This window comes from Brassica rapa, chromosome A02 (assembly GCF_000309985.2).
Source record: "Brassica rapa cultivar Chiifu-401-42 chromosome A02, CAAS_Brap_v3.01, whole genome shotgun sequence".
NCBI classification, from domain to species: Eukaryota; Viridiplantae; Streptophyta; class Magnoliopsida; order Brassicales; family Brassicaceae; genus Brassica; species Brassica rapa.
In genome coordinates this window covers 15,867,203-15,887,772 of record NC_024796.2, presented here as the reverse complement: position 1 = coordinate 15,887,772, position 20,570 = coordinate 15,867,203, and the positions used below count along the sequence as shown (strand labels likewise).

General features: G+C 37.4%; 4 protein-coding genes, 1 long non-coding RNA gene and 1 pseudogene across 20 annotated transcripts; 4 read left to right on the top strand and 2 right to left on the bottom strand.

The window, feature by feature from the left end:
• Positions 1 to 117: 117 nt before the first annotated feature.
• Positions 118 to 6,470, top strand: LOC117131933 (annotated as a pseudogene).
• Positions 1,843 to 6,470, top strand: LOC103853314 (transcription factor MYB3R-2). The gene is given in 7 exon segments (XM_018656701.2): positions 1,843 to 1,928; positions 2,051 to 2,111; positions 2,198 to 2,255; positions 2,368 to 2,477; positions 2,566 to 2,678; positions 2,765 to 2,893; positions 3,009 to 6,470. Coding segments are annotated over 7 exon segments (1,263 nt in total). The 3' UTR covers positions 3,715 to 6,470.
• On the top strand, positions 4,239 to 4,769 carry LOC103853468 (BON1-associated protein 2-like). The gene has a single exon (XM_009130372.1). It carries the CDS (start codon positions 4,239 to 4,241, stop codon positions 4,767 to 4,769), a length of 531 nt encoding a protein of 176 aa, XP_009128620.1.
• On the bottom strand, positions 6,090 to 10,360 carry LOC103853313 (acyl-CoA thioesterase 2). Of its 16 annotated transcripts, none has more exons than XM_009130238.3 (17): positions 10,184 to 10,295; positions 10,027 to 10,119; positions 9,887 to 9,957; positions 9,739 to 9,814; positions 9,612 to 9,658; positions 9,417 to 9,533; positions 9,255 to 9,332; positions 9,066 to 9,153; positions 8,881 to 8,993; positions 8,738 to 8,800; positions 8,608 to 8,663; positions 8,422 to 8,526; positions 8,259 to 8,315; positions 7,928 to 8,029; positions 7,741 to 7,789; positions 7,271 to 7,339; positions 6,176 to 6,459 (listed from the first exon to the last, which is right to left on the bottom strand). In XM_009130238.3, the coding sequence occupies exons 1-17, from the start codon at positions 10,212 to 10,214 to the stop codon at positions 6,382 to 6,384; spliced, it is 1,293 nt and encodes a 430-aa protein (XP_009128486.1). In that variant the 5' UTR covers positions 10,215 to 10,295; the 3' UTR covers positions 6,176 to 6,381. The 16 variants fall into 16 exon arrangements, 14 of the variants coding, with proteins under 14 accessions (XP_009128486.1, XP_033141029.1, XP_033141020.1 ...); XM_018656152.2 differs by having other exon boundaries at positions 6,375 to 6,492; positions 10,184 to 10,298; XR_004455401.1 differs by adding an exon at positions 6,529 to 6,567 and having other exon boundaries at positions 6,090 to 6,470; positions 7,187 to 7,339; positions 8,881 to 9,153; positions 9,739 to 9,957; positions 10,184 to 10,302.
• Positions 10,361 to 11,119: 759 nt separating this feature from the next.
• On the bottom strand, positions 11,120 to 18,794 carry LOC103853312 (cytochrome P450 86A2). The gene is made up of 2 exons (XM_009130236.3): positions 17,209 to 18,794; positions 11,120 to 17,037 (listed from the first exon to the last, which is right to left on the bottom strand). The coding sequence occupies exons 1-2, from the start codon at positions 17,628 to 17,630 to the stop codon at positions 15,792 to 15,794; spliced, it is 1,668 nt and encodes a 555-aa protein (XP_009128484.1). The 5' UTR covers positions 17,631 to 18,794; the 3' UTR covers positions 11,120 to 15,791.
• On the top strand, positions 18,440 to 19,822 carry LOC117131934. Its single transcript, XR_004455403.1, has 2 exons — positions 18,440 to 18,660; positions 18,790 to 19,822. It is a non-coding gene; the product is annotated as an uncharacterized LOC117131934 (long non-coding RNA).
• Positions 19,823 to 20,570: the final 748 nt, after the last annotated feature.

Genomic DNA, 20,570 nt, shown 5'->3' with positions numbered 1-20,570 from the left:
TTTTTGTTGAATAATAATTTTACATTCTGAAAATAAAAAGAAAAAAAAAATAATAATATAATTTTTCAATATATTTATTTAGAGTCAGAAGGAAGCAAACGTGAAGTATACCGCAAAACCCTAAAGAGCAGTCAAAGCCAGCGGCACCTTCTTCCTTTAGGAGATCAATGATACATATGTCGGACCTTCCTGAGGATTTGATAGAGGAGATACTCTCTCGCGTCCCAGCGGCATCTCTGAAACGGTTTCGAACTACTTGCAAACGATGGAACGCTTTATTGAAAGACCAGGGATTCACGGAGAAACACTTTCGTAAAGCTCCAAACCAGTCTCAGGTTCTCTTCGGGTTTTTAGGTAGATTGAAGATTTGTTCGTTGAGCGTCAATGGATGCCCATCTATAGATCTCATAGATGAGATCAGACTAACCGACCCTGTTTATATTTATAAACAATTCGTAATTTCTGAAGTCTTCCACTGCGACGGCTTATTATTATGCACTAACCAAAAAAAGACTGGACTAGTGGTTTGTAACCCTTGTACACGTCAAGCCAGGTGGATCAAACCCGGTAATCGTCACAAGATGAGCGACACCTATACTCTTGGATCCTACCAAGACATCAAATCCAACAATATTAGCTACAAAATATTGAGATGCGATGAATATGAGGACAAGTCAAGATTCGAAATCTATGAGTTTGGATGTAATTCATGGAGGATTCTAGATGTCACTAATGACTACAACTTAACTAGGTTTTCGGACGCCGTGTCATGGAGGGGAAAGACGTATTGGGTTACTTGGGATAAAAAAAGAGAGAACCATGGTGTTAGTCAGTTTTGATTATACACAAGAGAGATTTGGAGTACGTATGCGTCTTCCCTATTATAGATCTGGTATTTCGACTATTTCTCTATCAGTTGTTGGAGAAGAGAAACTTTCGGTGCTATTACTACCCTCAGATACGTTGAGGAGAGAGATATGGGTAACAAATAAGATTGATGAGTGGAACAAGGTCTTCACAATGGATAAATGGAAACGTGATTGGTTGGTAAATATCGTAAGTTTTTTGTTCGACGATGAGAAGAAAGTCTTCTTGTGTTGTGAGAGTTTATATATTCCAGACCTGTGCGTTGTTGGGGAGGAGGATGAGAAATTGAAAGAATCAGGGAGGGTATACGTTGTTGGGGAGGATAAGGAAGTCAAACAAGTGAATGGAGAAGCCATAGATGTTTTTTATGATTATGTTCCAAGTTTAGTTCAAATTCTGAAGTTGAGTCAAAAGAGAAAGAGGGGTGACTAAATAAGCTACATGCAGACATTTTCATTGTTTTTTATGCGTTTTTTAATTTGACTTGACCATGTCCTTTGATCAGTCGTTTTTAAAAATTTTATGTCATTCAGATGCCTTTAACAGTAAATATGAGAATATGTGATGTATAAATTATTAGACAAACCATTCAACAGAACAAATCTGTATTAGTAATTTATTACACCAACTTCTTCTTGAGAAGTCATTAACTCAAAACAACATAAACAGTCGATCTCCTTAGACTTAAAACTTCAACAACTCTTGAGTTAACTTTGGAGAAAGGTCTTTCAATGACATTATATTGGTAGCCGTTACTCGTCAGTAACTTCTCAAGGATAACACAAATCCCTAATTTCTCTACTCCGAGATATTTACATTCTTGTTCTCCAGTAAATAATGTTTCTCTGTTCTCCTGTTGAATCTCCGTTTGATTTTATAATTTAAGAAAAAATATGTAATTATTAGTAACTCCTCGGATTTGGTGAATTGTCGTCGTTAGTTACGGTTTCGTCCATATATTTTTATTCAGAAATAATGGTAGAACCTGAGCATTTGATTCGATCTTGGTCTGATATTAGCGCCCAAGTTACTCCTCCTACTTGTGCAATTGACTCTCAAGAGTATGTTCTTCTTCTTATATAATCTTCTTTCTTCCAGTGTGTATTTATGAACAACTGTATATATATATGTGATAAATTAACAAGGTTGTGTTCGATTATTGATGTTTCATGTCTGGTCAAAGATGCAGAAGAATAAGTGGTCCTACCAGAAGCTCAAATAAAGGAGGATGGACCCCAGAGCAGGTAGCTCAATTGTTTCATGTGGAATATTCTTTGTGTGATTGGTGAAAATCTTTCTTTCCATCATCTTATTTGTTATTTTTGTCAAGGACAAACTCTTGATGAATGGTGTGTGGAGGTACAAAGGAAAGAATTGGAAAAAGATAGGTAATTGATATTTTGATTTTGGTTTTGTCATCTCAAAAACTCTTGTACACCTATGACCTATCCAATATATATATATATATGTTTGTTTCTCTCTTGTCTTTTGGTTAATTAGCTGAGTGTGTTCCCGGGAGAAAAGACAAGAGGAAGACTGATGTCCAGTGTCAACACCGTTGGCTTAAAGTTCTTAATCCTAACCTCAACAAAGGACCTTGGAGAAAAGAGGTAATCAACTTTTCTTGATATCCTTTCATCCTACTAATTCCTTATTTTTTTTGCTGACGATCATATAAATTTCTCTTGTTATTTTTAGGAAGATGATCTCTTGAGTGAATTGGTTAATGTCTTTATTTAGAATGAGAAGCCTAAATGGTCCAAAATATCCAAGCAACTCCCTGGTCGCATTGGCAAGAAATGTCGTAAAAGGTATGTTTTTTTTCTTTTCACATTCAACTCCACGTTTACCCCCATAAAATTAAAGCTTACTATATATTTGCATGTTATATAGGTAGCATATATAATCATCTAAATCCGACTATCGAAAAGACTCCGTGGACTAGAGAAGAGGAACTGATTCTGGTTCAGGCACAAAGAGATCAAGGCAATAAGTGGGCCGAGATTGCTAAGCTCTTGCCTGGAAGGTTTGTCCTTAGAACTCAGATATATGATCAGCTTTGTCTGATTTTGATAGACAGTTGTGGATCTTGGCAATTTATTAGCTTTTTCTTGTAAAATATTGGTCATGAAAACTCACAGGACGGAGAACAATATCAAGAACCACTGGAATTGCTCACTTAAGAGGAGATCGGAACACCTTGTTACTAGTAGCCCCTTGTCTGGTTATGGACCTTGTGGTTATGAATCTAGCTTTTTCAATCAAAGCAACATGATGGAAATCAAGAAAGCTGCCAAGAGTCCTCAAAGGGATTCACTGGAATTAACTCTAGAGCCCATGAATTGGAGGAACACGTCTTCATCCATAAACTCTCTTAAAGGGGATGAAGAATCAAAAATCTCGTCATCACTAGAATCTGATTGGTTAAGACGCAATAGCAAGGTTGAAATAACAATAACACCTTCTTCAGATGACCATCACCACAAGAATGTATGGTTAACTCCGCAATTAACAACTCCGTCTTGTGTAAAAGTTCCATTGAGTCCGGAAACCCCACAGAGCAGCAGCGCTGGACAAGAAGTGAGGGAGATCATAGGGAGATGGAAAATGGCTGCGAGTACTTTCGAGAACACACCTTCCATTATCTCCAGAAGAAGATCACCAGCCTCACGGCGCAAACAAGAAAACGACTCACCATTTGATAGATGTCCTCGGACTCTCCTGTCAAGTGAGGAAGAACTTTCAGTTTCAAATTCTTCTTCTTCCAGCTCCTTTACTCATGACACGCAGCAACAATTGTTCAGGTTCAAAACCTTGGAGAGGCGCTTGGAGTTTGATTTTATTTGACAAGTGAACATACCTTTTTTCAAAGGTTTCATACTTGGAATCATCAAGTTTAAAAACTCAGCAGTTTGTTTAATTCTCTTCATGTATTTTTTTTATATTTTTGTTGGAGCAATTTTTCTTCATGGTACATATTTGATGTCTAGTCTAGTTTTCTTATCCACCATACTTTAGGATCCGACGTTTAGTTTTCTTTAAATCCGTTTCATATTTTGTGAAAACGTGTTTTTTCACACTAGTACAAGAAAAATAATACAATGAAAAATCCTTGCAAATTTATCATAATGTTATCTTTTCATGATAAAAACTATTAATATCCGATAATAATAATAATAATAATATCACAATATATTTATAAGGAAAGACCGTAGCTTATTTCCTTCTTGATAACGTAATTTCTCATCACTTTCCGAAACCCTAATCCTAAGCTAACTGAAAAAAAAAGGTAAAACCATATCTCTATATAAATACAAACAAGTTCTTCATTCCTTGCGCAACCAAAAAAAAAACAAATTTCGAAGCAATACATGTCTCGTGAAAGCCTTCTCTCTGCTGAAAAACCAACGCCTCGTGAAAGGCTTGGTGTCTCTTCTGCTTCAGCGTTAGGGCAAAAGGGTATGACGACTCGTAAACTCGAAATCACGGCCGTATCGGCGGAGGGTCTCCTCATCGGTGGAAAACCGGTAAAGAAAAACGCATTCGTCGCCTTTGACATCGCCGGGAATTATAGCAACCGGGCAATGAGAACGGAGGTCTGTGGGGATCATCCGGTGTGGAAAGAGAACCTAGAGACGGAGTTTTCGTTACCGCCGGAGAAGAAAGAGGGTTTCATGTACGTTAGGGTTTATTGCGAGATCTCCGGCGGGAAGGATAAACACGTGGGAACGGCACGTGTGCCGATAAAGGATTTTACGGGAGAATATGCGCCGGAGGGTTTCTTGCAGTGTCTGAGTTACAGATTGTGGGACGATTACGGCAAAAGGAACGGTATTGTCAATTTCTCGGCGAGGATCGTGCCGGTTAGTAAGCCCGGTCTGCGTCCCTTTTGGTTAAGGTAGTTTTTTAGGTTTGAGATTGGTTTGTTATGGTTTCACCTGGTTTATTTTCCCGGCACTTATACATATTCGATCGGTCTACTGTAACAAATTTGATCACCATGGTCTAAAAGAACCAAAAAAAACAAACAAACTAATTTAAACTAATGAAATCGATACTGTATATTGTATATTTGGATTTTCGGTTATTTTTAATTTGGGTAATTATATCATTTAGCTGATATACCATAAATAAGGATAAAGTGATTATTAGTTATAAAAGAAAATAAACCGAAAGTAGATATGTTAAAGTGTGGCATAACCCGCATAAGATGTCCAAATAGATCAATACGGGTAAATCTGGACATATATATATATATATACAAATTGTAACTAATCAGCATAAAAATGAGTCTTTAGCGGTTTAATTATTTGGATTCATGTTTTTCTGCTTTACATTTCTAAAATTAAGAGTTCTGATAGAATATAAAAACAAATAGATCCGACCCGATAAGAATCGATTTATTTCCGACCTAAAAATATTAATATCCAAAACTATGATTTTATTTGTTCTATTTTATATATTTTAGTTTATAATTAGTTGTACTGTATTCTTATTAGCAATCTTCATTACTATTTTTGTAAAAAATTAGAGTTTTAAAATGAATAATTTCAATTATTAGTATTTTATTTTTGGTTATTTTACAAAATTTAGATAACTATGACGAATTTCAGCAAAATTTTGTTGGATTTTGAGTATTTCAGATATTTTCTGATATTAAATACTCGGAGTCGTCGATCCGAACTCGACAGTACGGACTCGAAAATTACATGCATTTTAATTGTAGACAAGGACTGATCCGGATGCGAGAGGAACCGATCCTGATGCGAGAGGAACCGATCCATACCGGAACTAAAATTTTCTAAATACCTAGTTAGGTTTAAATATTTATGACTCAAAATATCCGAATCCGAAGACCCAAACCCAACCTGAAAATCTGAACATTTGGGACCGAAGACCCGATTCAATATTTTTTTAATTTTATACATGTCATATAAACAAAAAAAATTCCATTATTAAATATTTTTAAGTACCTAAAAATAACCAAATCATAATTATATATTTAAATATATTAATTATTTTAGATCTATTATCTAAAAATATCCGAATACTTCAAATTTTCAAAATACAAGAAAAGTATTCAAAAATATCAAAGAGTAATTATACAAAATATATCCAAAAAATACTCAGGACACAGAAAGGCACCCCAAAATATCTTGGTTTTTCACCCAAATATCCATAACGAACCAATTTTGTGGTAATTTTAGATATTTCACATACAATATTCAAAATTTACAAGTATATTATTTTTATGTTTGAGCAAAGCTTCTTCTTGCTTACAAGTATATTATTACTTGAAACGTGAATATACCCTAACCAAATCCCTAATTTTAAACCGTCACTAATTCCCGGTTCGATTTTTTCTTTAAAAACATTGTTGACCAAATATCGCAGTATAATATACATTCAATACCCCCTTTATCGAGGGGAAATAATCATTCAAGCATTAGAATGTATCAGCTGCAAAAACTCCCTTGTATGTATGTGGTACGTCTATCAGTGATAGACTATCACTCACAGCTTGGAGTCCAAGATGGGGTTACCAGTCACAGTTTCTTTGAGCAAAGCTTCTTGCTTCAACGATACCACCAGCTGCACAGTCCCATTTACCATACATTCTTTACGCTTTACAAAAAAATGAGAGATCCATTTTGTATTCAAAATAACTCTTTCATCGAAGATTTGATTGATGATTAAGGGCCTGACTGGTTCAACCGCAGCGGTTGCGGTTGCGGTTGCGGGAGTTTGCGGATGCGGGTGGTTGCGGTTTCTAGCGGTTTTAAGAGATTTGTACGATTGGTTATGCGGTTAAAAATTGGTGCGTTTGCGGGATACTTATGACTGGTTAACTACCAAATGCAGCAGCGGTTAAATAATAAATTAACAATATTTACATTTTATACAATTATAAAAATATCAAAAATAATAATATTATAATAAATATAAAATTTATATTTAGAAAGTTATAGTTTAAATTTTTTAAAAATATAGAAAATATTTTTATTTTAAAGTTTTATAATATTAATTAAAATGTAATTGATATATTTTAGCATTTTTATAATTTCAATTTAATTTTTTTATTGAATTTTTTTATTTTTGTATTTATATTGTTTTGGAAAAAAATACTTTGTTTTCCTCCCGCAAACGCCCGCAACCGCAAACGCTAGCTGGAACCAGCTTTTGAATTTATGAGGTTCAAAGCGATTTGGAACGATTTGGAGCGGTTTTGAACGGTTTGAGCGATTGTTGCAAAACGCCAGCAACCGCTACCAACCGCAAAAGCTGTGTTTGCGGGTGGTAGCGGGAAAACCAGTCATACGAGCATATGAGAGAACTCCACAAAGCTTCTTCAGCTGGTCTCTGAGTATGTGTACTTAAGACTAAGAAGGATACAACAACGTACCTCTCCCTTTCTGTTGAACATTTCTCCAGTTGCTAAACCACGACTTTGAGACGCTGTTAGATTCACCATCTGCATAAGAGCAAAGTTGTTATGTATATTATTTTCCTCCGGAGATTTTGTTTCTTTGGCAATTAGACTCAAATGTTGCGGTTTAGTTAATTTGAATATGCAACTCTAAACACAAACCAAATCGATTCATAAGTAGCAGAGATATAAAACCAAACGAATACCAGCTAAACAAACAACTTGTTCTAATCTAGTGGTTGATGTCCCCGCGGGTTTGATACACTGCAATGTCATCCTCATATTGAGTATACATACGGTTTATGTCTTTTAATAACAACTCAAATATGTGCTAAGTGTACTTTAGGCAATTTGAGTTTCAGAAAATAAGCATTTGGATTTCTATCAGTAAGAGCTATTCCTTCTTCAGAAAATCTTCAGAAAAAAAGAAGATGAAATTATCTTACCACAAAGAGGAGCCAGTCATCAGCTCTTAGAGGTCGGTGGAACCACATCCTGCAAAAGGTAATTAACTAGAGTAATAAACTTACTCTCAACTATTGTTTTCTTAGACTGTAAAAATACAGAATTTAGTTATATAATGAATAATGCAAACACAAACACACTTGGCTCGAACCAAAGAAAAGGACTTACGAATGGTCAAGGCTAACAGGAACTGCACTCATGCGCTTTTTAAGGTGAGGGTCTGAACTGATAAAGGCGTACATCAAATCTGAAGCAAATGCAACCACACATCTGTGTATGCACAATATAGTCACTTTCCTTAGTTATAATCAACAGATTTTCTGAAACACTGCAGTAGATCTATTCCCCCCACAAGTTGCCATTGTCAGTGGCCAAAGATAAATAACTGGTGATACTAACATACCCTCATCGTTGAACTGCTTAGACTGTGTTAAAATAGAGCACTACATTTAAAAGCTTCTAGATCATAAGAGAAGTACCAATTGACAGAGTTGCTCACCGGTGCAAAGCCTGGTCGTCAGAAAGTTCTCCCCTTGCCTTAAACCAATATTTCAATCTGCAAGATGACAAGTTGCCAGTTTTTGCATTAACATTTAGTAATGGTTTTAAGAGTGACACAATATATTAATTGGGTTTATCATGATTTAGACATTTATGTTGACCTTGAAGGAGACTTTCTCTCTTCTGTAGAGTAATTTGGCTCACAAAATCGAATATCTATAGGCAGTGGGGCAGTATATTGGGTTGCAACTTTATTTCGGTAATACCTGTAATGAGAAATAAAAACACAATTGAAAAGTGATTCATTCTAGTCTAAGGTCTTGGAAGAATGGCTCTGGCAACAAAACCTAGGTATCAGATGGTCAGTCATACGCCGTTGAAGCATTTCATCCCTTGATACAAGCTGCAGTAGATAGAAATGGCAATAATCACCATTCGTTATAAGCTTCAAAGCAAGGAGAAAATGTATTTTTTTACCGTTTCAGGAGGTAGCATATGAGGCATGTTCGACTCCTGGTGATCAAAACCTTGTTGCTCTCTCTGTAATAACCACAGAAGCTACAAAGGTCTTTTCTTTGTTGTTATAAAGCGTGAAAAGCATAGAGATTGATAATGGACACCTGAAATGATGCGAACAAGGTGAATATGGTTTTTCCTTTCTGTCTTGCATCTACTCTTCGGGTGGCAAAGTTGTTGCCATCGCGTAAGCGGCTAACTTCATATATGATGGGAACTGCAAGAGAACTTTCAGAGGAAAACAGCAATGTGCTTGCTAGCAAAAGCATATTGAGATTAAAGTCCTTACTATTAGTATCTCCAGAAAGAAGGAAATAGGCGTGTAAACTATGGACTAACTTCATAAATTCAACAGTTTTTGAGGCTGCGGCAAGTCCCTGCCAATGTGTAGGTTGTTTGTGTACACAATGAATACTAGTCATGTCTATAGATAGTCGCACATAAACAAAGCATAGGTGATGTAGTCTAATTAAATTACCTGTGCAACAAATTGCCCTCCGAAAACCTTTCCAAGGGCTGGGGCATTGGGTAGAGTGAACCCCCTGAATACATTCAACTACAAGAAAGAAATATGTAATATAAAAATATATGTAGAAAAGTGAGAGAGAATGGTAAAAGGTGAAAGCGCAGTTGGGGGTACATCTAATGGATCCATATACAAAATGCGTTCCAGTAGAGAGCGTTCGTTATCTGAATCACACATTGGCTTTGTCTCAAGCAAATGACAATGATCACAAGTCAAGAGTAGGCAGGTAAGCTGAGGCATAAAAAAAACAGTACTCAATGATGCATACCAAAGCAGCAGTTTTGTATAAAGAAGAGAAAAAAATAATACCTGTGAGACAGCAACAACATCTACTGCATAAACATTCCCAAAAATGCCTATGTAGGATACAAAAAAAGGAACAATGAGCACTAACTAAAGAGACAGTTCAGTAATGAAACAATCATCCTCCTCTCACCACGGCCGAAGTAATCAAATGGTTTCAAGAAAAACTCCGAACAGTTCTCTTCTCCGAGAGGTCCTAGAACCTGAGCCTGTAAACAAAACATAACAAGTTGCAATTGTCTTTTATCTTCATATGAGTCACACAAAGTAACAATCCAAACCTGTCCTTCCACGACAAAATAGACTCCCTCCATCTCCTCATCATCTCTACCAACTACATAATCCCCTCTCTCTGCATTTAACAGAGAACCATTAATCAAATTGGTGATTGAAATCAGAGAATCTTGGAGATCACACTGACCGTAACGCTTGAAGACAAGGACTTGGGCGATTTTCTTCAGAGAAGAGGAAGTTAACCGATGCAACAAGGGTACCTTCTCAAGGAACTCCACCACTATAAAAACCAAACTTCACTTTCCTCTCTTATCGACGGGTAATGAGATCTGTGAGATACTTACCTGATGATGATGATGATGATGAAGTTTTCATGGAGACGTTGAATAATAACTAAAAAAAAGTCAAATCAATCGTCGGACCTATGGATATGGATTTAGTAAGGATGCAATTATCGTCTACCCTTGGGTGCATTGTACATTAGTGTGGATAAACGTGTTATTAATGTCGTGGTCGCAAAGTTGCAAAATGGACTACTTTCATGGGCTCTAATTCTCAAAGCTCATCTACGACAAATTAGTTCAATATACTAAAAAAAAGTAAAATATCATAAAATAGACGGAAAAATAATAATGATGGGAAAAACAAAATTAGGGGGAAATAAGGTATGGAATGTAAATAGAGTAGATTTTATGTGTAGATAGTACAAATTCTCAATTTAATTATGGGATGAGGAGAAAGATAATTAGGAATTAAAAATATTATTACTATATTTGAAATTTTTAGCAAAAAAAATATATTTTGTATGAAAAATTTGCAAAGAATGCATGTCATCATCTAAAATACTAGTGGTTTTGTATGTGATTCGCACGAGTGTTGTTTATTCAATTGTTGGTTTGTGTATATTTCTGCATTGTTATTAGGCTTTGGTGATTGGTTTTCGATTCAATTTTGGTTTGTTATTTCATTTTCCGGTTCTCTGTTGTAGAGATATAAGAATCTTTGGTTATTAATGAAATTTTGTTTGGATTTGGTTCAGTTATTTTGGTTTATCGTTCGGTTTGGATAACAAAGTTAAGGGTAGTATATGATAAATTCCGGTTAGGATTTTGGATAACAATGTTTTTATCGTTATCTAGGGATTTAATTTGTGTGTTTTATTTATTTGTTTTCTAAATGATGATGTTCGTTGTTATATTCGATTGTTGGTTGTCGTGGTCACATGTGTGTTAATGGGAGGGAGGGGGCGTAAACAGTCCATCTAGCTGTGTATTTCGTAGTTGATTTTTTGTTTGTGTTATATTTGGTGTTTTTAATTAATTCGGTAGAAGTGTATTTTCCTTTACGTATTTGTGGATTAAACAGTCCATCTAACAGTATATTTCGTAGTTAGGTTTTCGTTTGTGTTATAATTGTTGTTTGTAGTTAAATTTGATAGAAGTGTATTTTCCTTTACGTATTTGTGGACTATAGTGTCTAAAGTTTTGTTGCGTTGGCCGCTGGTTGTGTTTAGTGTTGCAATATTTTCAAGAAAATTTGTTAGCCATGGTTGGCAATTTGGCCATGCTATTGATATAAAGCTTGGATTGGAGTAGTCTCATGCGTTGATGGAATTGATTTTTAAAATTATGTGTTTTTACATTTTATGATGTGCTTGTGTTATATAGTGGGTTGTTTCTTTTGGTTGAACAAATATTTTGTGAAACTTTTTTTTTTTTGAGAATGCCTGAAAGAGCCAACCCGAAATTTCCTTATCCTTGACAAAAATTTGTGATTTTTCTTATTGTCCCCATCGATTATGTTTCCACATAGATTGCTGAGTGTTTTGGCTGTAGGAAGGGTGCGCCATGGCTGCTGCTGTTTTGACATGCATAGGGTGACTGTATAGCTGGTTGTATTTTTGGTTGTTTGTAAAAAAAAATGGTCATCCAAAGATTATATTTTTTTTTGACATACATCCAAAGATTATATTAAAACAGTTAACATACAAACGATTGGTACATAGCTAAGTCGGCAAAGGTACACCACCTTTTCAAAGCCAACAGCCGGCAAGATAAACACTACCCCGGAGCCAAACATATATGAATTCTACTAAGCAACTAACATAACATAAGACAAGGAAAAAACTAGATTACAGAGACTTTCTGGACCAGACTAACTAACAATAAAAAAAGCAAAGCAAGACGGCAAGGGAAGCCAGAATAAGCAGGAAGATATTGAAGGTCGAAATTATTATAGGTGAAAGAGAATTCCAAGACAGGGTCCATCAAGGAACCAAGAGCATCCACCACTCAAGAACAAGCTTCAACTAATTGAAGCCACGAGAAAATGAATCTCCACCCGAGCAGCCGACGTAGAAACGGTTGAAAATCAAACTATGCAAAGACCAAACGTGATTGAGTTAAAGCTCTATAGTCTTTACCAAGAAATCCAAAGAAACCCATCAGTTAGACACCAATGAACGACACAACCTCGCCGAAGCTTCACACATAATGTTACGACTTGAAACCCAAAGGTCGAGCATCAAACGTCCTTACCGAAAATAGATCCGATAAAAGAGATGACGCCAAAAAGGCCAGATTGTAAGACCCGACCAAGGCAGTTCGAAGCGGAATCAAACAATTCGAGCCGTTAGGCAATCCAGTTCTGGTCGGTTATATTTTAGATCCTTATCCTGTTTAAATGTAATATTCAAGTGAGGTTCTCAACCAAAGATTCTTTAACTACTCAATCAATATGCGGAAGGAAAGAAACCCATATGGCCGCATTTTATTAATCATAATGGATTTGATACATTGTAGTTTAAATATAATAATGTTGATCATATACAATACTAAACCTAAATGACTAGGACATCACTCACAACCTCGGTCGCTTGTCTTGCGTCAACCTGGACCATCTTTAGAACCTGCCACATTAAATGCGGCATAGGCAACTATACAATTTTTTAGTGAGGCGAATGATTCCGTCTACAAGGTTAGTCCCAAAAACCTAATCCTAACATGATAATGATCATAAGACTTTTACTCGACAATGACTTCCTGACCCAATCGACCCATGCGATACTCGGCCTCATGATATGTTCGCTAGTATTTCTATGCAGATACTTGAAGGAGAGTATTGGGATGAAATTCATGACTGTGACCATGCTCACTAGTGCCGCCTCTGATGGTGTGTTAGTAGTGCAAATACACAGGGCTCCACATCTTTGGTTTAATTTTCTTTACTATTTTAAGGCTCTCTATTTTGAAATTTTAAAAAATTATGGGTCCAATTTTTAAATTAGCTCACCATTGTTAGAAAGAAAAAAAATATGCATAGGGCCCATTATTTTTTTAAGCCAGGCTTGGTGCTCACACCTATTAGTGTATTTTACATTTGGGAACATCTTAAGCAGCTTCAGGCCAATACAATATCTAGATTTATAAGCAACTTTCAGTCCAGTTATGACATGAGCCAAGATTCTAATATCTAGAAAAGCTCGAACATAATGCTTGTTTAAACACTTCTTTTGTTTCCTCTCAGGCATATAGCTCTCCCAATGATGACCCTCAGCTAAATGAAGAAGAAAAGAAGTTCATACTTGGATGTAGCAGACCACATGAACTTGTTACAATTATCCCATGCAAGTTGACACTCTCTAGACTAAACCCCCCTGTACGGGCTCTCATAATATCCCACTACTGCCATATTAGGAACATTCATACAATTGACATGGACAGGCCAGCCCAGTGTAAACTACTACCTAAAGCAAAAAATATTTTTGCCCCCATCCAGATTCAAACCCAGGATCTAACATGCAATAAAGCATTCTACAACTACTGGGATACATGAATATATATTATACATTGTGGCACCCATTAATATTTATCCTAGTTTGGCGCCTAAAGCAGTTGCTTCCCCAGCTTTAGGTGAGGGCCCAACACTGAACATGGATGCCCACATATTACCATCGGGGCTCCCACGCGTGTTACCATGGTTTACCATGGCTATATTCGTTCATATTGGAGGTTGGATTGGTGATACTCCTATGAGCAGAGGTCTTTCTATTACTGCCGTTCAGAAAGAAAGAAGCAAGAAATGCACAATTGTATTTTCTGACCATTAAATGTATTTTCATAATATCTCAAGTACCGATTAAGGCTAAACTTACTGTATGATGCTTTCAATTAACAAACAAATAAGCCTTTAGGAAACCTATATGTTCTCGGGGTCAATCATGTGTCTCAAGGCTACTCAAAAGTATACTTGTTAGTTCTTTCTGCTGATAAACTCTTCAATGTGGCAGATCATGCAATCAATGGGCTCTCTGGGTCCTACTTTATTCTTCTTGTCTCAGCTGAACCGTGTCAAAACTCCAGCAGTGGCGGTTCTCTGCATGACGTGCCGTCGGGTACGGCATCATATGATTAAAAGGATTCAGAGTGGCCATAGAGTCATGCATTTTACAGCTTGGAAGTGTTTCAAAACTGATGCCATTTTAAGACTTGCAAACCTGCAACTATATAATTGGACATATCTTAAATGCAAATGTCTGACAGTTGTCTCACTTAGAACCAGTCAAAAGTGGTGTCCAGCTCTGACATAAAGACTCATGCTGTCCCCAGCAGGGCTCTGAAGCATTCTCCTAGTCGGGTCTCTACTCTAATAATCAAGGCATTGCCCCCCACGCTACGCTGTGAGATAAAAAGTAGTTCCTCCATTCCATTACTTTTGTTACCAAACATCTAAGGTTGAAAATGATTTGTTTGCAATAACTATGTTCGACGTGGATCCTTCCAGGGTGTACTCTTAGGACTTTTAAACACAGCAGGAGTCCTCGCTAGTGTCTTTGGCACTGCGGCTACTGGCTACATCCTCCAACGAGGTATCTATAGTATTCATAATCTGGATATACTTAGATTATGTACATATTGTTTAAAGTGGAGCAGATATCGGGTTCATCAAAATTCAAGTATTTATTTTTAGATCTTAATTATGTGTTGGAATAAAGATAATATTAAAACTTCTCCGTTATTTTAACGTCAATCCATACTATAGGTTCTTGAGGCGATGTGCTCAAAGTAGCAGTTTATTTAATTGGAGCTCAAGTCTGGAACTTGTTCGCAACCGGAGAGGAAATTACTGCAGTGGACTGGTTACGTGTGAATAAAGCTTTATATATTTTTCTCTTCTTTAAATTTGTTGTGATTAGCCATGAGCATTCGGTTTTTAGCTCAGTACCGGTTCGATTCCTAGGTTTAGGATCCTTTAGGGTTATTTAGAAAGTTCGGTTATCTTGGTTTTTGATTCGGTTGGGTAGCAAAGTTGGAAACCGACTTATATTTGAAATAATAGCGAATCCCATTAGGTTCCAGTTCGACTCCGGTTTTTGTTTTATTTGGATTAAAAAATTAAAAATATCGGGTTTCAAATAAAATATCAGATATGTTTTTGGGTTTTCAGAAAAAAATTTAGATTTGATTTGTAAATATTGTTTTTAAATTATTTGATTATTTAAAAACTAAATATAGTTAATATTTATAAATATATAAATTATATTAAAGATATTCAAGTACCGGTTTGGTTTCGGTTTTAAATTCTACATATATAGGATCCACTAGTATAATTAATAAATCCAAATCCGAACCAAACTTCGTTTTTCTGTTCAGTTCGGTTCTTCTGTGATAGTCATGAGATCATAATTAATGCTAAATGATTTGCTATTCTTGGTGGGAAGAACAACAGTTATAATGTAAAAAGCTTTTACAAAAGAGAAAAGAAAACAAAAGTAACCACACCATTACCTTTGTTTTGATTATAACAAGTGACAAGTTTCATATCACACAACCAAACCAATTTCTTTGAGTTTTACCACCTCACAATCACAAAACCCCGACGAAAATGTATGTATTTAGTAAATAGTATAAAGAATATCAATGATAAACCCGATAAGCTTGTGATACTATCTGCCTACACCGCGACAGCCACAGCTGCATTAACGGAAATGCCTTCGCCAATTACGCCGTTGCATTTTTTGAGGACAATGACGTCGTTACTCTCCTTGGTTATGAGACTCTTCATGATGCCTTCCAAATCTCTCTTGTGCACGTTTACCATAAGTCCGTTCTTCATGAACAAAGTCAACGACATCTTCTGCTCCACCTTGTGTCCCGCCGCCACCGTCAGTCTGTGCCTGAGTAAAACCGCCCCAGCTATCGTTTTCATCTGGAGATACGCTAGATCCTTCCCCAGACATATCCTTGGTCCGGCGTTAAACGCCACGAATCTATACTGGTCGTGGTTCACGAACTTCCCATCGTCCGGCGAGATCCACCTCTCCGGCTTGAATTCCAGGCAATCCTCTCCCCACGTCGTCTTCATCCTCCCCGCCGCGTATATCGAATACGTCACCGACGATCCCGCCGGTACGAAGGTTCCGTCCGGCAGAATATCGTCGTTCACGACGTGCTTCGAGTCCTCCGGCACCGATGGGTAAAGCCTGAGCGTCTCCGAGAGCGCCGCCTTGAGGTAAACCAATCGATCCACCTCATCGAATCCTAAGGGCTCCTCCGTCCACGACGAGACGTCGGTTCCACGCGTCTCGATCAGAACGGAGCATATCTCGCGCACGATCTTATCCTCCACCGTTGGATGCGTCGTGACGAGCCAGAAAAACCAGCTCAGTGCTACTGATGACGTGTCACGACCAGCGAGTATGAAATTAAGCGCCACGTGCCGCAGGAAACCCTCGCTGTAAGACTGACCTTTCTGATCTTTCTTCTTCATAAAACGGGAGAGGAGATCGTCGTGTCCCTGGACCCCACTCTCTTGCTGACTCAGCAGTTCTTGCTTACGTGTATTAATGACTGCATCTAAATACCCATCAATCTCTCCCAAGCTCCGGTTCAAGCTGACTTCTAAGCCGAGCCCCAGCCATTTCTTGAGCTTCCACAGGAATTCCGGCAGAATAAACCGCTGCAGAGAAGCTTCGGTGGCTCGGTCAAAAGCCGAAGCGAATCCATTCTCGGGAAGTCCTGGCGCACAGGTTCGAGTGTCCTTTCCAAACGCTAAACCGCAAATGTTGTCGAATGTGAGGCGTAGAACCAAGTCTTGGAGGTCGACCGGCTCGCATTTGATCTGAGCCGTTTCAAGAATCGGACAGAACCTGAGCTTGATTCCCCGGTTTACCCACCTACCCATGGCTTGCCTCAGCGTCCTGCAAATTATTTTGCCAGCAGTTCATATTAATATACCAAACCAAAACACCAATAAAACCGGATAATTGAATTAAAAAAAATAGTGTGCATAAATTAATTACTTCGACATTTTAAAAAAAAAAACATGCATGAATTAAGCAAATAGTGAACCGGTGCCATCAAGAATCTACCTGGTGGTAAATTCAAGAGCGGCGGTTTTGCGCTGGAAGAGCCAGGTGTCGCCGTCAGCGTTGAAGATGCCTTGGCCGAGGAAGTCATGGAAAACGGCTTGCCACGCGGGACCTTTAGGATAGTTATCGAAGCGGGTCTTGAGCATGTGTTCAATGTTCTTGGGGTCGCAAGTGACCGTCACGAGTCCTTGCTTCTTGGCCAAGAAAGGCACTGCACAGATACATGTCTGATACGTACCGCCACACGCACGGAGGTTCTCAGTGATCCAGTCATGCATACGGTCACGCTGCTCGATCAGACCCGGAAGACTGCCCAGTATCGGCCAGACACGTGGACCCTTTAGCCACCGTGAGATCCGCTTGAACCATAGCCAGTAAGCTGCAGCGATCGCTACAATCAGCATCGTATTGGATACATCCATATCTGAGGCCAAAGGGTCAACTTGATTTTCCTCTCTCTTGAAATAGTAATTGGAGGTTGTGATTGATTAATATGGAAATGAAATGGTTGTTTCTTTTTCCAGGAAAGTTAAGGAATTTGAATGGTGTCTCCGAAACTAGAGTTTGAGATTAAATCAAAGTTTAATACAAAAGGATATGGCTTTCTTGGGAAAATATATATAGAGAGAAGACGGCATTAAGAAGAAAAAACAAGTGGAGGAAAATAAAAACTGTTACTGCTAGCCATCAGAAGCAGCAACCCTCATTAATGGAGGCTGTTGAGAGAGTGTATACTAATTGAATGGGATTTGAAAATTTGGCTAAGTTTCTATCAGTGGAAACAATTCGTTTGGAGATAAATTAAAGAATGTTCAGATTCTGAAGTCAAAGGATTTAATAAAATTATGAGAGTATATGGGAGAGGGCAAGGGGAAGAAGATAGTAGTACCATTTAGTGATAAAACCATTAAATGACTCAGTTATTTATCTCATTTATATTACCATATATTATATGTGTAATAATTTATAACTATAGTATAATATTATAGATTGTGTGCTAGATTAAATGAGTTTAGTTGAGAACCGAAGGCACAGAAAAAGATGGAAAGAATAAGAAGAATGTTTTTTTTTCACATTTAATAAGGGTAAGAACTAAGACCACCTCCATCGGAGGTTGTAGAAAGGGGTTCTAAGAAAAAAAGACAAAAAAAATAAATCAAAAATAAGATAAAAACATAGAACCGCTGCTTAATATGGCTTTTTTAGAATTGGTTAGAACCCTTACGTGTCATTGGGTAATAAATTTTCCCCCGTCTCTCTCTTCGGGAATCTCTTTGTTGATGTTTTTCACGAAATCAATTAACAGTTGATTTTTCAGAAGGAAGAAGCTCGAGAGATGGAGGCTGCCGTTCTATTGAAGCCGACGCATAGGCTCAAGTATCATTTTCTCCTCAGCTTCAGCCATGTCCGGAGAAGAAGAAGAGAACGCTGCCGAACTCAAGATTGGAGATGGTAACCTCTCTGTTATTCCCGTCTCTGTATCCCCAGATATTGTATTGGAAAATTAGGGTTTTTATTTTCTTCTTTACATTTGAATTGGTCTTAGTCCATTGCGATGATGTAAGCTTATGTTTTGTGTAGACAAAAGGAAGAGCTCATAGTGATGAAGCGATCGAGAAGATGCTTAATGATCTCTCCTTTGTCAACAGATTCGAGTAGTTGCGGAAAGTTCTCAAGATCTAAGATTATAAACATATTTCAGGGGATTACATTCTCCTTCTAAAATTAGTTTTTCATGTCTGAGAGTTAGTTTTTCATGTCTAAAAATTATGTTTTCATGTCTGAAAGTTAGTTTTTCAGGGGACTACATTATAAAAAAAAATTTAGAACCCCATAGGGGTTCTCCCATTGGAAGAGGAAAAAAATATTTCCACTAACAAAGGTTCTAATCTTGCCAAATCACTTTATTTAATTTTAATTAAATCATTAGAACCTCTTAGAGGTCCTAACTGATGGAGTTGCTCTAAGAACTAAGAAGAGATCAACAAAAGTATAGTTAGGTAATGACATTAGGGTTTGCATGATATAACTAATGTATATGGTTTACGTCATGTACCAATAGCACATTTTAGGTCTGACTTTATAAGTGATCGTAAACCAACGATCACGTTTTGTTGAAAGCTAATGATTTGGTACCCCTTAATTAATTTATTTCGTTAAGGCTATAAACTTGTAATAGAAAAAAGAAGACGTGATTTTCAATTTTCTCGCTTGGTTTATCAGCTTTCTTTTATTTTCGGGGATTTGGTAAGCAGCTCGTGACTCTTTTATCTAATTTGCTTCTTTTTCTTTGATTCAATGGTGAGGAAATTGTTAGAGTAAATTGATTAACCCCACAAGAAATATATACATTTTCTTGTGTATTGGTTGAGACTTGGCCTACCCGACTACATTTATCAGTTCACTAGATTTTCTTTTTTACTTTTTTTCATTTGTTGGATTTTGTTCCACTCAAGTCTCCTCGCCCGAGCCATAAACGGCGTGGTAAGTGTTACCACCCAGAGCTAAATCAAAGAAACACGACGATTACATAACTTAATATAAAACACGGTACAAAAAGAGCACTAAGAACTTTTGAAGAATATAACACCACAATATAAGTGTGAAGCAAAGACAAATTCAGAAGTCAATAAGAAAACATCGATGGTCGATTTATTAATATACGAGAAGAGCTCCAAGACAAGTTACGACAAGGAACAAGAGCAACCGTCACTCAGAAACAAGCTTCAATTGTTGAAAGCCACAAAAAATGGATCTCCACCCCAGTAGCTGAAGAAGAACATGGTTAATAATCAACTACTCAAGACCGAAGGTGATTGAGCTAATGCTCCACAATCTCTTGCAAAGAAATATAGAAAACATGTAGGTTAAAAAACAAGGAATATCACAACTTCAAAGAACAGATACTTTGCACTAAACAAATTACCACCAATCTAACTATTGAGCGAGACACCTTACCTAAGACAAGGTCTGATAAGCGACTTTATAGAAGACATGATAAAGAATCTGTAACATCCCGAGTTGTGATATGTGAAAAGGTTTAAAAGAATTGATTTGGCTACCTATATCACTAAAGTTGACTTACCTTTTCCGGAACACATCCTGAAAGAACTCCAGAGTTAAGCGTGCTTGAGCTGGAGTAGTGGAAGGATGGGTGACCTATCGGGAAGTGATTCGCGATAGCGTGCGAGTGAGGCCAAAGCATGGGAAAAGGTCAGGTTGTGATTGCAGGGTCAGTAAACAATGATTTCGAGCCTTTGAAAAATTAACGGACCGACCGTCAGACGGGATGGGGCCCACGGGCCGAGAGAGCGGGCGTGGGTGGTCCATTAGCCGTGGGCGGGTCGGGGCGTTATAAGTGG